The sequence below is a fragment of the Acyrthosiphon pisum genome, chromosome X (assembly GCF_005508785.2).
Source record: "Acyrthosiphon pisum isolate AL4f chromosome X, pea_aphid_22Mar2018_4r6ur, whole genome shotgun sequence".
Lineage (NCBI taxonomy): Eukaryota > Metazoa > Arthropoda > Insecta > Hemiptera > Aphididae > Acyrthosiphon > Acyrthosiphon pisum.
In genome coordinates, this window is record NC_042493.1 from 83,369,606 (window position 1) to 83,387,293 (window position 17,688).

General features: G+C 29.2%; 1 protein-coding gene across 1 annotated transcript in view; it reads left to right on the forward strand.

The window, feature by feature from the left end:
- Positions 1–17,688, forward strand: part of LOC100168206 — a 318,228-nt gene that overhangs the window by 251,239 nt on the left and 49,301 nt on the right. Inside the window, exons 18-27 of the mRNA XM_008186112.3 lie at positions 343–500; positions 983–1,073; positions 3,241–3,500; positions 5,163–5,406; positions 5,733–5,869; positions 7,584–7,874; positions 9,127–9,432; positions 10,370–10,513; positions 10,824–10,886; positions 16,706–17,194. Coding sequence (XP_008184334.2) covers positions 343–500; positions 983–1,073; positions 3,241–3,500; positions 5,163–5,406; positions 5,733–5,869; positions 7,584–7,874; positions 9,127–9,432; positions 10,370–10,513; positions 10,824–10,886; positions 16,706–17,194 — 2,183 coding nt within the window. The remainder of the gene's footprint in view (positions 1–342; positions 501–982; positions 1,074–3,240; positions 3,501–5,162; positions 5,407–5,732; positions 5,870–7,583; positions 7,875–9,126; positions 9,433–10,369; positions 10,514–10,823; positions 10,887–16,705; positions 17,195–17,688) is intronic.

Consider the following 17,688-nt stretch of genomic DNA (forward strand, 5'->3'; position numbering starts at 1 on the left):
TAATATTTGATAAAGATTTAAAATTTAAAACTAAAATAATTTAAAATTGTAATTCTATTATAATATTGTTTTATTGTATTTTATGACATTTTTAGTCTTTGGTTTCAAATTGTATATTTTATTAAAAAGGATACTGAAATTAATCATATCTAATTAGGATTATTCCTTTTTAAATTTGCATGTAAATTTGATTTCAATTTAAAACTCAACCTTATGAAATTATTAAAAATATTATTTTGAATTTTTCTTGCAATAATATTTTTATTTTTCTTCTTGTTTGTTAAAATGTGCTTATGTAAAATAATATGTTTGATATTATTAACGGAATTAATAATATTTTAGCTGATGTACAACCAAATCCACCAATAACGAAATCAAACGAAGACGACTACATTGCTGTGACGTCCTTATCTCCAAGTTTTGTATTAAACTCAGATCAGTCAAAACTATTAGGCGTATCAATAGAGACTGCAATTATGAACGTGTTAAAAGAAATTGAGGTAAACCAACATGTTGCTCTATTAATTAGTTTTAAAATAAATTTAATATTTAGACTAACTATAAATTACATAAATATAGACTAATTTGAATTTTATCATTTTTAATTATGTCTTTTAATTTTATAAATTATAACTTCTGGTACACTTTTAGTTACGCAAAGTAAAAGTCTCTAGGGTTAAAATTATAATATATTATAATAAAGAATCCAATATCATTTAGAATATGTATTTGGGATTTTATATTCTAAAAATCATAACATAAACCATTTGTTCAAAGTACTTTTCAAAACATTTCATTTAGATTAGGTACTCGGAAAATGATAACTATTCATTTATTTTGTCACACTTGAATTTCATATTTAAAATATGACAATATGTAATCAAATGTCAATATAAATAAAATTAAAAAATAAAATGTTTAAATTCAATATATTTAAAATAAAATTATCTAACCATAAATTGCTTGAAAAAATAATTTTTAGCAATCATTGAGTCAGTCTGCTACACCGTCTGAAGTTTTCACGTTGCATTGGTCACTGAACGGAAAATCTTATAGTCTATTACAAAATAATGGTATGTAAAAATAATTTAATTTATGTGATTAAACACAAGTAGAACTATACAAGAGTAAATTGCATTAGAGCACGCTGTGTGGTAAATCAAATTACGTAGGTACAATATAAATATATTGTGCATCGAACATATTTGTTTTTATCTAACCACTATAGTAACTAAATCATACGAAGCTCACAGTAAAACGAGCCAAAACGCATAATCGCGGGTACTTATACGCTAGGGTATTGCGTATTAAAATTATGGTCATCGAGACGTGCAGTGTTTTAGTTTTAATTAATGGACAATAATATTAGTGAAAGTGACAATATATAACGTTGGTGTAGTAGAATGTTAAAAAAATTCAGCAAAGCATATAGGTGTACGGGTTAATGGTTTATAAGGGGATAAAGTAGAGAAATACGTGAAACCAGGCGTGTACAGGGAGGTCGATACGAGCGTTGAAATGGGGTCCTTCTGAAAGGAAAAAGCCACGACCCCCACTGCTACTGCGGTGCACGTGTTAAACGGTGTGATAAATTAGTATTTGTACATTATAATATTATTATAGTATGATATAAGACGGGCTATAGTCGATGTGGGTGGCATATTATGCGTGTTTACGCGTCTTGACGTCATATTTTAATGTTTCGATCAGTGGGTTTTGTTTTGTAGGTCTAAAGGGTGCACACGCAAATCCATCATTCCACTACTTTATTACATAATATTAATATGTTTGTGTCTAATGTGGATGATATAGAAATAAACGTTATGTGAACATATTCTAATGCACTCACCTTGCCCATAATATAGTACCTAGGTATTGTTAAAATTATATATTCGTGGATAATATGTCTCCACAGAGTTGAGTTCAATGCTCGATATTATACTACGATATATGCAACGTAATTGAATTTTAAGTCGGTTTGAAACGTAAGATGTGCGCTCTAGTAAGTTAATACGGTGTGTGCCCTACGCAATATTCTCAAATACTATGATTTGACTTGGGTAGTCGAATATCGTTTATATACCTATGGTATTTTCTAAATGTTTAGTTGGTTAGTGGATATTGATTTTATCGAATATTTAGTTAGTTGTGATGTTAAGTTTGTCTTATCTTAATATTATGTTTAATGCAATTTATTCTAAATTAATATATATATTATATATAGTATTATTAATAATATGTAAACATCTTATGTTAAGGATCTAAAGTTCTCTTGATACGGTCGCAAAAGCTCCTTTGAGTCTGGTCGAAATTCAAGAGCACCTTAGTATTAGGAGCGTATTTTGTACTAGACGTAACTTTGGACACGATTGCGAAAACTCCTTATATTGGAGTAGTCCAATTGAACTCCTAAAGTTTCGTAAAGTTCATATTATACTGTTTAACATATAAATAGGTAAAATAAATTATAATAAAAAATATTATAACTTAAATTAATTCAATGTAATAACATTAAATGACTTCGGCAGTGAGATAAAGCGATAAGTAATTTTGATTGAGTAATACAAAATAGTAAGTTAATCCTATATGAGTCCATACCCGATATTCGAATGACCCAATGTAAGCACATAATTTGTATGATCGTACGGCGGCAAGTACTCGTTTGAGTGGTAAACATATTATATCGCAGTGCATACTACCTACATACATACACTATTACACTACATACATACCTACTGGCGTGGACGATGTGTCTTGCGATTTTAACTAAGATATACTGCTGCTGAGTTGTTTTTGAATTGCTCTTATATATATGGATATGTAAATAGTATCCCCTCTACTATTGATGAGTATCGGTCGTACAGAACGTTTCAGTCCGTACGATGAGCTCGCATATTATAATATCACTGTATGTATTTTGCGACATACCATAAAATGCTTGAGGAGTACCGAATATCGCTGGTGCGTCTCTTAGATCGTTTGATCGAAAGTCGGTGTAAAGTAGGTATGTTATGATGTGTGACATGTGTCGATTATAATAATATATCCCGTATGGTCATATTGAACTTAGATATTTTTTCCGTTTATTATTAATAATAATAATTATTATCATCGAAATGATTTACGTTCTATAAAATAATACGTAGGTATGCAAATATAATGACGTATTACTCTGGTTATGCTTATTCTGTATTTTTTTTTGTTTATTATCGTGGTTGTGTACACTGTTGTTGTCATCAGAACAACGGACGACCGAAAAAAAGTATCCGACGGACGTCCATTCGTCACTGTTCGTACAGACTTTCGTGGCATGCGCCGCCAGCACCGTGGACCCCGTGCTCTTGGTCCGGTTACTAGCCAACCGTCTAGTTACCACGCCACTTTACCCCCGAAACAGCTCAAGTATCACTTCGATGTCGGGACAAGACCTGTTTCCTCCCAGGACCACGAGGAGTCGAGCCTCGTCCACAGACACGAATGCCAGCACCCGGAAGAAACGCGTACGTTATAATATGATGACATTGTAAAATATTATATTAAATATGACGGCAATATTATTGATATCGGGGGGCCCGGAATAGCAAACATCTTATATAGGTACTATGTTTTGTATCAATTAGTCTTAAATGCGGCTAGGTTAGCTACAAATCCGATGCCAATCGTTCTTTGGGAAAACATTAATTATTGATTTTACAAATTCGAAACATTTTTCATTACAACGCATATTTTGTCAATATTATAATACCCACATGTTTAGTTAGAATTTACTTTAATATATATTAATGCAAATAATTAGGTGTATACATATGTGTTTGTAATTTTTTAATGCATTACATTTCCATGCCCAATCCACCACATAACATAGGTACTTATATTTTAATACATTACTGCAAATATCACGTTAAATTGTGTAGGGTCAAGTGGGGTAAATGGAAAAAATATTTATAAATTTCCATAATTTATACAATTATTAGTTGTTATAAAAAAATGGACACTTCCAGTAATGTCACTTCCTAATGATAATGTCGTAATTATTGAAAATTTAATGTTCTTACTATTTAAAAAAAAATAAATGTACATTTACATTCGACCCATTAAAATATTATTTTTGGGGTAAATGAAAACAAACAAATTGTTTAGTATGTTATCTGTAGGAATAACCTCTGTGGTCATTAAATATCTAAATGTTAAATATTTTTCATTAGTATTGATTTTATATTACTTAAATGTATGATGTATACATATTTCCATTTTCCCCATTACTTAATGGCTAAGGGGAAATCAGAATTTTACTATTTTGTTTAACACCAACAATTGATGAGAAATTAATATCGGTTTCGATCGTCCCTATTTTCATTTACCCCACTTGATCCTATTGAGAGACACCTATTATGTATATTATATCTAATCATTGATCGTGTCATATTATAGCTATTATGGCTCCGATTTTATTTTCAACTATTTCAAACTAGAATTTTCACTCTTGACGAGTGATGGTCGTCAGGTAGTTAAACCAAACAATATCAAGTCAATATCGAATTAATATAATTCCATTGTGCTATTATGTTGTGTATAGTGTGGCTTATCGTCAACAACGCTTGGGATACTGACATAATATTAACTACGGTTCTATAGACTATAATGATAGAATATCCATAATACCTACTGTATATGTATTATATTGTACACTATAATATACAAACTAGGAAGGTAAATATTATAATGTATATATTATGGCAAAATGTGTCAAATACTGCCATTTTGCGCTTTATAGTGATAATTAAACATTTTTTTTTTAACTAAACAAAAATTAGTTTTAAAATTAATTAATTTAATTTTAATGTCAAATCAGGTAAGCCTTTATTAACGTAAATGAGATCGTTGGTAATCACTTCCGTTTCAGAAAATGCCCCTTTTGTGTCAGTACGATAGTAATAAAACTATTTTAATTTATTTAGCAAGCCGTGGGTAATTAAGTTTCAATAAGCTTTAATACTAAAAATTCAGTTAGTGTTAGTTAATCATTACAAATATGTTTTGTTGTTCTCAACAAACAACTTGTGAATATAATAAGTAGTTTTGTCCAATGTCCGTTGAAATAACAATTAATATTGTACTTTGATTGTAGGTAGGTGTGTTGTTTTCATATTTTTTCATTTCAGATCCATTTAAGTCTGGACACTACAAAGTGTTATGGTTATGATATAGTTGACGGAATTCCTCCAAAAGGAAAATCAAAGAACACTCGTCGCCGTCGAAGCAGCGCTAGCAGCACAGGTGGTTTTGGTCTTGAACCAGCACTGCAAGCAACTTACAATGCATTTTCAAATATAATAAAAAATGACATATTTAAAGATAACACAACGAGTCCAGACATAGATACTGATGAATACAGAACTTCTAGCGGTCAGTAAAATTATAAATATAACTTAATGTATAGTTAAAGCTATAATAATTGTAGGGTAACTATGATTTAAATATAACGTAAATAATATATTTAATTTTTTCAATTTTAATATATTTTATCAATTTATCATGAATACGTCATAACGGAGTATTTGAAATGTTATGCAAATAATCCATACAAACCCAATATTTTTATTTATTACTGTCTAAATATTTAATCAAGATTTGAGTAACGTACTAATGTGATAATAAAAGCTTGATTATTTGTTTAAAATTTAAAATTATACAAATATTTGTTTAAAAATAATATGTTTAATTATTAACAGTGTCATTGACTTCGACAAAAGCACAACCCGGAGGACTCAACTTTCAATTTCCTCCGAGAAATCGCCCATCTTTAAGATCGTCCAATATTCGTAATATCACCAATGAGCAATCTAAATCACAAGCAAACATTACAAAGGTAATATTGAAATCTAATATTTTTTATAAAATTACTCGAGTACCTATATAAAACTGTTCTCATAAATGCAAAATATTAAAAAATGAAAGTAAAAACTCAAATCCTTAACTTTTATTTGTATTTTAAGCAGTGTATAACTTGAAGTTGACTCTTGTTTCCTTAGATCTTTTTTTTTAGTACTCAGCTTTATCCTATAGGTACACACTTTTACCCAGTTATCATTTCCTGGTTATTTGGTTCCTATTTATTGAATTTATTGCATCACATACTCTATATTCTGTAGATTCTACCTCCAATATAACATTTTTGCTATAGACAATCTGTCAATATGTAATACTTTACATTGTATTACCATTGTCAATATGTAATACACCTTCTGTTCAAAAAGGTTTATTCAAATTTCTTTTGTAGCTTAACATTCTTTATAATATATAATAAAACTACTCGTCTATATACGTCAAAATATATTTTTTTTAATACTTCTTTATTAAAATTTTAACAAATAATGAAATAACTATTTTAGTTCTAATATATTGTGACTTATGACATTAATATAATACTTATATTTATATTATACCACTTTATAAGTTAAAAGCAAAGTTAAGATTGTAAATAATTAGGGTTTTAAAATGTCATGAAATGTATTTTCTTGACTTATTTCATGAAATATTTCATTTCCATGAAAAATAAAAATAAAATGTTTATTATATCTAAAAGTTTATTGTCGTCAACTTCCAAAATATGAAAATTTTCAAAAAGTTGGTTTATTGTATGAAACAAAGAAAATATGTAACTTTTTTAAATATAATTTATAAGTTGTTTAACAAATCTATAATATAACAAATTTAAACATTGCCTTTTGACTCTTAAGTTACAAACTCATAAACCAACTTTACATCGTATATCGTATACTTGAGAGCCATGATTCTGCGAATGCCTATTATATTATGCTATATTATAATTATTATATTATATCATATTCACAATGTATAGACACAAACCACCCTTAATAGTCGTGAGTCGTGACCTTTTACAATATACAAAATGTAATCAAAGTATTAAATAAAGAATCCAGAGAACCTTCATATCACATATACGGCTTTTGTACTCTTTATAATTACTTAAAATACGCTATTATTTATAATTCATACACTGTTGGAATTGACTTAAAGTTATTGGTTTGAATTATTTCAAACTATTATTTTTTGGATCGCTGACGGCCTGCATACAACAATATTTTATAACTTGTATAAACATTTTTATTCTCAAAATAATGAAAGGAATATTCTTCAGCATTACATACTATAGAATATACAAATATTATGAAATAATAAATCAACAAAAATAATACGTTTTTCTTTATTTCTATATATTATCAATATATACCTATATCAATATATTAGTATTTCTTATCATCTATAACCGAATACATTGAAAAGAAGAAAAAAAAATTTTCATAATTTCATTGAAATACTTCAAATTTAGAACCCTATAAATAATTGTAAATCATTTATAATTTTACTAAGAAAAAAATGTAAGCTCTGAAAATTATATAATATTCATATCGCATAATATATACAATATAAAAAAATACATATTATATTAACATTGTTCATATTATTGAAAGCAAATGCATCACACATATATAAATTATGAGTTGTAAATAGCGTATTCAATCACATTAAAAACGAAAAATTAACTATTTTCTGTTTAGGAAAGAGGAGACTCTTATGAACAGACACCGGAGCAAGAAATTTTGGCCTTTCAAAAACAATTGCAAAATTTACCCGATTTGGATTCCCCTAGTCATGTATTTTCAAGACGCTTACCGTTAGATTCTACATTTGCAACGGCTACTGGCGAATTCGCACCAGTCACAAGACCAAGATCTAGGTCTATGCCACGTGTTGCTTATGAATCAAACCGCTATCTGACATTGCCGGATTCATTTCCATTCAATTGTCGATTACCAAGAGGTCGTTCGGCTGGAACGTTGGGATTTCAGGTAATTTATTGCATTAACGTAAAACTTTTTAAATATTATAATATTAATTTAGTAATAACTATTCCTGTGAATTTGTTTTAAATATTTTCACAACGACAATGAAATAATATGCAAGATAATGTATTCTAATCGTATTAATTATGAATGATAAATAATAACTGTATCGTTTAAATTGCATATGTTTTGAAACTAAATAATTACTATCGTAAAACTAAAATGCGGTGGATTTAGGTAACTGTTTATAAGCAACTTGTTTCTCGAATGATGTTTAAATGTTTTGAAAAAAGTCCGCATTATTGTTTAAACTAGGTTAATATTGACAATGGTATCTCATTTAAACCCGGATAAATTAATACGAACATCTATCGGGTTTTTTTTTAAATTTTATGTAAATTTCTTATTAAATGGAAAAAACCAAAAATTAAATCGTAAATATTAATTAGCTAGTATTTTTACTCATGCACAACATTTTATCTAAGTGATATCCAAACCAATTATTTTTCTACGAGTTATGATGTTTATCTTAATGTGGGTTATCGCACCTACTTATTGTGCAAATGTTTGTATAGAACAACGGTTTATTTTAAATATATTACCTATATTAAAGAACATTTGTCTATACGCTGGCCAGATTGAAAACAGAAAATTATTCTTTTAGAAAATGTTGGCGCATGGTAATTTATGTATTTTTAATTTCATGTAATTTTATGTAATTTGTATAGTAATTACATTACTTGAGATTAAAACTATATTTAAAAAGCCAACATGTAACAAACACCTCATAGCTTTACATTTAGTTTTTAAGTAACTCTTTACATTTTACACATCAAATTATTTGTTGCAATTGTATATTTTGAAGTATGTACTAATACGCCATTCTAAAAACGATTCCAAACAAAGCTCAGTTAAGGGCGTCGGGAATCCGGTGCGTTTTTTAGGATAAAAACATACAGGATAATAAACAGGAAAAATGCTCATGCTCTGTAGAATAGTTGGATTTCGTTAGTTTTTATTCATTTAAAGTAAGAGAAAATTTTGCAAGCGGATCATAGCCTGGTTTGAAAAATTATAGTCATAGAAGCTAAAATATACAAAAACCGACACCGACCACCTTAAAATTAATTGCTTGCTAGTTATTTTGTTACGTTTTTTCAAACATTTGTATCGTGCAATGTTTCTAGCTACGCTTAGACATTAAAATAATATTATATGGTTTTATAAAATATCATTATTTTTGTGTATTTTCTTACAGACCGAGTACCACGGACCGTGTGGCCCAATGGTCATATCCAACCAAGCATCGTCGGTGTATAACAGCTATCCGGTAAACAGTAACGACACGAGCAATAATGCGGCGTGCAGTAGCAGCATTGGTGGAGGTGTAAGCGGTACCGGTGCCATGTCTTCGGGGTCGGGTAACACATATAACAGTAGAAGAAGTTCATACTCGCCCAGTGACAGATCCAGGGGAAGAGATAGCATAGCATTTACACACGGTGGCGAAATACATAATATTGCAATCACGCCTTGGCACAGGAGCATACTTATCTTGTTCGAGGTATTGTTTTTATTATTTAATTCGACGTAACAACATCACACTTACGATATTACTGTGTGATTAGGTTGTGTTTTTAATTAAACATTCAATAGTTTGCTCAATATAATGTAATTATATTGTAATGGTCAAAGCTGTACCCAGAAAACATTTCAGGAGAGGGGGGATGGATATAAAGCCTATGAAAAAATAAATAATATACATGCATTTATATATATGACGGACAGTTAGTATTATTGTGTATCTTTTTGGAATAACACTGTACAATAATTGTACATGCATTAAGGTGGATATTTATAAACATAATATAAACGCTTTCACACAGTTGGTTTTACCAGTTATTTTTGCACCTTTGGCGTATTCTGTCGTATAGCCGTACTATACGTGACACCTGTGATAATTCTTGAAGTGATTGACAGCAGAACTTCAATTGAGCGTAACTTCACAGAGCAGGGTCCCAAAATTTAGATGTCTTATGACCATTATGTTCAATTGATTTATTTGTTCAGACTTAGATGGTCGATGGATGAAGTGGAATTAATTTATTGTTAAATTCTGTGAAGGACATTAAATTCTCTTTAAAGAAAAGTTCAAATGAGTGGATATTTGTCATTCATTTCAATTTTACAGGTTTTACCCAAAGTCCCCAAAACTCAATTTTATTTAGATATTAATCGTAAATGATGTGATGCAATATCTGAATTATTATTTGAAGAAAGTATTCCTATGTTGTTGGCACATATGGCGAGGAAAGTTTGATTTGATGTGGGTAGGAGTGTGAGAGAGTGCACTATGGTCACTACACTAGACTATTTAACTTGAATTATTATTTATATTAACAATACATTTTACATACGACTTATCTGTTATATAATACAATATATGCATTGTATAAAAAACTAACAAATTTGTTTCATTTGTATATTCAATTATATTTTAGACGTGGTTACGAACTTCAAAAACGGAACTAAATGATCAACATGCATTATGTGTGGAAATGAGAGAATTCATGCGTATTGCTAATCACATCGGAGGAGAATATTCACAATGGTACATTGAGATGGTTACTGAATTCAAAGAACTTGTAAGTATTTAAAATTTTAAAATCACATTATTTTTAATTTAATTCACATTCATGGTCTGAATTCTGCACATTTATATCATCAATATCGAGAATATAGTTTGACATTAAAACATAACAATTTTTACTGGAACGATCATTTTTAACCATATATAATTATAGATACATCAGATACGTCATACTGGATACTAATGTTATATAGTTGAGATAAAAATAACATATTCACATAGCTAATAGATAACTAATATAACGATGGAAATCGGAAATAATAGTTATTTTCTACTAATACAGTATTTCATCGTTTATGTTTTAGTCTATTGAAATTGAATTTAAAGATGGAGATGCAGTTATGGATACAAATAAGGAATACTCAAAGGTAAAACAATAATTTATTACATTTATTCAAAACTGTAAAACGTTATTAAAAAAATAATTTGATATTTTAATTATTAATTTCAAATGATAATGCAATAATGGGGGGGGGGGGGGGGGGTTCAAAAAAACACTTTTTGCCGCAGAGTATTTGCTTCAATGCCTATTTATTATTGATGGTAGCTAGTTTTAGTTTTTAGTTAGTACTTTAGGGATTCAAAGTTAGAAGTTCCTTGTACTTTTCATAATAATTGGGAAAACTAACTAAAACAGGGATACGGAAATATTTATGCCACACAAATTTTTGACTAATCGATTTTGTTTGATTGTTGTTATTCAGAAAGAAATAATCGAAAGGGTCATTATACTAATCCATAAATTAAAGAAAGTTTTTGACAAATTTTACATATTTATTGATGTTTTAATATTTATACTTGTATAGTCACCCTCCCTACCTAAAAAAAAGAAAATTGTTGATTATTATTTTTTTTTTTTGTTACTTTTTCAAAAACCTTAGACAAACGTATAAGATTGATCCCTCAAAAGTTGTTCTTATATTTTATATTTTAAAATATCAAAAATAGACATTTTTTTTTTTATAAAACTGTTCAGTTTAAATTTTGACGAAATTTGTCAAAATCACAAAAACCCGATTATTAATTATTTTGTTGCTAAAAATGAATACAATTTTAAATTTTAATACCCAAAGCTGTATGATAAGGTCGTGACTTCAAACTTCTATGTATTATATGTATTTTATATACACAATAGCATTTTTAAAATATTTAGATTGACTTTAAGCTATTGCCTATTTATACCACGAACTAGGGAACCTATTCGCACTGTTCTGTGGTAAGCCTGTAGTAACTTAAAAGTTAATAACAATAATAAATTAAATAAATATATTATTATACTATTATAATAATTAAATTAAATAAATGGAATGTTTTTGGCAAATATTAATAAAACTAATAGAAAATAAATGTCTATTACTGCAATCAGGGATTGAAACCTTGCCGAAAAGAATCGGTTTTGAAACAGGAACTCTTTGAATATTGAGAACCAAAACCTCACCGAATCCTTATTTAAATTAATTTAAAAACTGGAACCGTTACTTTTACTTTACACATTTTTTACATAAGTATAAAACCAAAAAAGGTAACAAATTTTTTATGTTTTAAGAACAGAAAAGAAACCGAAATTTATGAGAACCAAACAAGAACCGGAACTGTAAAATCATCAAGGTTCCAGTTCCTGGCTGCAATATAAATATATTATGGAATATAATTAGTCTTCAGTTTTATAATCTTGGCTCAAAATTGTTTTTCGTGGGCAATGATTTATCATTGAATTTAAGTTTAACAAATATATTACTGTGACTTACTAAATGCATGAGGTATACAGTATACACTCGATATCTTTAACTGTACAGCATTATGGTTACATACTTTCCACTTTTTTATTGGTATTTGATGGTTTAGTTTAATTTTAACGTGATTGATTTTTTATAATAATAACGATTTAAATTTTTTTTTTGTAATACAAAAATATTATTTTTAGAGTACTGTAACTTTTCGCCATTACCAATATAATTGTTTAACATTTTCTAATTTTCTATAAACGATGAAAATTTCAAAATATTTAGACCAGTTTTATGCTTTTCATATCATAAGCCAATCTCCGTACTATAATATAATAATATTATAGTTGTTATTGACTTAGAAAAGTAATATCCCATGTTTTTGAAAAACATTTGTTCATCCTACCTTCCCAAAATATTAAAAATAAATAATAATATAAATGTAATACAACATATATACTACCAATATCCTTATTTGTACTCAGAATTGTTTTTCGTCTACAATGACGAGATACACTTGAAATCTTTAAAAGAGCAAATCAAGTTTCCTGAATTTTTACTCTTATACTATAACATACAATTATTTTTAGTTTATGAAGATTTGATATGCACTAATAAATATTATGAAATTGCAATTCATATCTTAGACATATATATATATATTTTTAGAATACATCAATTAACCATTTTAATATTTATGGAAACAATTATTCATATCACACATCTACCCACTCTGTCTACTCAGAATATAATTTCATTTAATAAATTTAAAAATAGCTGTAAAATTTAATTCAACTATAATGTAATCATGATTCATGACATAATTCAAGTATTAAGTTCCACGAAAAAACGGTTAATTTTTTTGGTCGGGAATAGGTTTAGGTTATAAAACCGGGATTGACAATATAAGGTAACCGCTTTAATGTTAACATTTAGATATTTTGATTACCGATAACCAATAACCGCTTCCAGCATTCCAAAACTAAATGCGGTTATCGGTTTTCGGTTCTCAAATTTACGGTTTTTTACCGGTTTTCGTTACAAACCGGTTACCGGTTTTAAGCCCTGCATTCAACAAAATATTTATCTAAATTTAGTTTGATCCGATTTCACGATATATTGATTACAAACCGTAAAAGATTAAACACTATTTTTTTCAAATATTTTTAACTGTCAGTTATTATAATTTTCTCGTTATAAAAATTTAAAATTTTTCTTTATTTATATAATTATTAATTATCAAATGCGAAATTGTATTAAAATTATTTACCAAGTTTTTTCCACGATTAATATTTTTAGCTTCGAATATAATTATTTGTTTAATATTATTAAATCTTGACAAATTAAATTTTTACCAAACCCACTTTAAATAATTACAAAATATATAATAAGAAATATAATTTTAAAATTATTTTCAACTTTTTCAATACCATGAATGATAATAATATTTATGTGGTTGCATTATTTCATTACTTTGTGTTTATTATTTCAATCAAGTATTTTTAAAACATTACCTATAACCTATATTTTATTATTAATACACTAAACTAATACATTCGTTTAGTTTCTAAAGACATCATTGAATTCTGCCATATCAAACATATTATGTAGAATTTAAGCCTCAAGGAAGAATTTTTCTTTGATTCGTTATATAAGTTGTGATTGAAACATTAATCTCACAATAATGAGTATTAATATTGAATACATGTTCCCACTTGACTATAAACAGACAGACATTACCATATATAGCTGTTGTGGATTATTGATATAATAATATGTGTATAGATTTCTATTTAAGTTTTACTTGATAATTATAATGTAGATACTGTTATTTTAGGATGAAGACACATTAATAAGCTTAGGTAGTGGTATATATCTTGAATTATTTTAAGTAAATTCACGTCATTTAGTTATTTTGAATTTATTTTTAATAATTTATGTTAGAAATAAAGTTTATGCATACGTATTATTTTCGATAAGTACTTAATCATTCACTATAAATTCAATTAGGTACATACAATTAAGAATTTATAATTTAACAGTTTTTAAAATAATTATATTATACCCACAGGGAAAAAAATATTACAAGAATCATAATATAAGTAATAACTATTATAATAACATAATATAACTATCAGACAGATTTGAAAACAATGGGGCACTATAATGTGTAAGACATAATGCAGATAATTAACCTAAATCTGTTGAGTTTTGTTTTTCCAAACACGGATTCCGAACTTAAGAGGATAATAAAACAGCCCTTTTACAACAGTCCTTCACTTAAACGCCCCGAACAAAAATATTTCTGTATCCTGTCAGAGTTTATTTTTTTAATTTAATCTTCAATACAATTGCGATATAATATTTACATGGCCGCACATATAATATAATTTTTACACAAAAAGATTTAAAACCGTCCGGAAATGGAAGCGGCTATTTCTCACCAATTTTTAATTCCTATTAATATCCGAGATTCATGGCTTGTATATTATAGAGGTAATAATTTGTATTAAAACACAAAATAAACATATTTCGTGCTTAGATGGACACTGTCTATACCAGCTTAACACAATACCGCGTATGATAGATATATTTGGTCTTAACCACAATACAATAATAATAATATACCTACTACAAGATTATATTATGTACTTCCTTATAATTCGTAAGTACCTATGTGTATCAACATATTTCTGACATTTAGTGGCATTCACCGATGATAATGTTATCGTTGTATGCGCACGGAGAGTTGTCGAAAAATAAAAATGTATTAACCAATTTAAATTCTACACTTATTTCAAGCTATAAAATCGTTATTAGTTTCGATAAGTCTAAAAACTGGTTACCTGATACATTCATTGGATGTATTCAAATTAGTTTCTGATTAGAAATATTAGATTGTTTTAATGCCTTTAATAAAAAATAATTTTTTTAAATTTAAAAAAAATATATTAATACAACGTAAAAATTTAATATAAAATGAAAATACATTATTATGAGCTCTTTCTTTGTTCACAAATCAGAATCGGACAGTTGGTTTGACAAACGGATTGTTGGTTGGCTTACAGTCGTTCCAAGTATAATATTATACAGTTATGATCGATGACCTGAAAAATTCGAGTGTTTTATATTGAAATTTTCTATAATCACCGATTGTGAACTAAATGTACGTTTCTCTGTAACTTGGGTTGCCTTAAACTAATACCCACACTGAACATTTTTTCCCAACTCCAATAGTATGATTATAGTGGTAAAACTAGTACTACCGTGTATTAAATTATATTACATTATATTATACTCGGAAATAGACTTCAGAGCAGTGCCGTGGGTGGCGGACGATGAGGATAATCCACCCCAGTTTATTATTTTTTATTGCTATGACTATACAGTAGGTAGTCTAATAGTATTGAGTCTATAATGTTATTTAAAAATGAGTATGCATAAGCAAATTTTAAAAATGCAGTGCTATCAATAATTAAATAACTACCTACTGATAACATAAAAATTTTATCAGGAGATTCAAAAAGTTTACCTGTTGGAATCCAGTCATTAGGTAATCTAGTAGGTAGTATTTCCATAATTTAAGAGCTGCAAAAACGTTAGGTGATTTTTCAATTAGAAAATATTACTACGATGGATACAATATTATTATTTGCATTTTATGACAAATTCATGAAAACAATATTGTCTCAAGTAGTAATGGATAACTTTTTTAGGGGGCTGTAGACTAGTCTCTACTCTTAACCCTACGAACATTACATGTGAACAACTAGCGTAATATTTATATTCGCCTCCATGTGTCGATGAAAAGTTTTTGCCTACCTATATATTACTATGTACCTGCAGCCTCTTTATTATAGTACAGGAACCAATGCAGCTGATATACTTAATGCTATAATGCATTAATGTATAAGAGATTGGCTAACTATATATAGTGTAGTATCAGCCATTAATCGTTAAAAAAATTCTCTCGTTTTTCTTAAATTTAAAAAAGCATAGACGAGTATAATATAATATAATACACTAGCCAATTTTTAAAATACTAAAGAAATATTATACTGACCAGTTACTATATTTATATTATAATATGATATTATTATGTTATATGAGTATACAAACTAGGTAGGTACCTATATCTTAACTTATAATACAAAACATGAATACCGGTATTATATTGTAGTTGTGCGACAGGACAATGTAAATAATAACACATAGGTCCATTTTAATAGTTACATAATATTATTAATATTATCGTCGCGTAAAAACAACTGACAATAATATTATTAATGTATTTAACATTGATAAATATATTCGGACGGCTATAATGACGTCCGTCAACAATGATACCGGCCGGCCAATAGAAAAATATGTCCACCGAGCTGGCCACCGTATCGTAGACGTTAAGAGCTTCTTAGGCGCTATTTGTATAACTATTGTAGAACACATTGTTGTTGTCGGAACAGTTGCAGAGCGCCGTGATCGCGGGCACATTGCAGTGCAGCAGCGACGAGGCGATCGGGCTGGCCAGTTTGCAGTTCCGCATCGAGAAAATATCAGAGCACCGGAACCAGACACCGGACAGCCTGACCGCGAACAGCCCGGACTCGCTGTTGGACGGCGGCGGGCCGTGCTCCACCCTGCAGCCGATATCCGAGGACAGGGAACACCAGTGGCCGCTGGACGTGCCGGCCGTGTTGACGCCATCGCCGGTGCTCCAGCCGCAGTTCAACATGTTCAGCGTGGCCACGGTCACCAGCCCGACGGTCACCGACGAACCGTCCGTCGGCAAGATCCGCAGCTTCTTCATGCGCTCGTGCCAGTACTTTTGCTTCGGCCGCCGCCGCCAGAAGGACGTCCTGCCGGTGCGCGACCCGTTCGGTATCCTGCACAAGGTGCACATGTACGTGCCACCCGAATACCGGAAGCCCAAGAACACGGCGAAGCTCATCAAGGTCAGTAGCGAAAAGATTTATCAGTAGGTATTGTTGTTTTTGTTGTTGTATGTTGTCATCACCGGTATTTACGGTTGTCGAAGCGACCAATTTTATACCGACAAGGTTAAGACGTGCGTACACCAACAGTAAAGTTTTTTCTAAAATGAATACCCAATTTTTTTTCCTGTTTTTGTTTTGAGATTCTTTCTCAAGAGTTTTGCTTTCTATCTATTTATCTACACGTGCAGGCACTAGATTTTGGAATTTATTCTGGTAGGATGTACCATCGATCGATCAGACGGTAAGACAGGGCAGCCGTGTTTATCTACCTACTAAAATAGGTACCGTCTACCTAATTATTCAGTGATTAACTTGTAAGATACCTATATCAATAGGTACTATCAACTGCAAGACCTATGATCTCTAACAAAGATTAGAAGACTAACCTACTATTAATTGTTAACGTATTTTTTGTTTTAATTACACAATATTATGTACGAAAAGAAACTAAT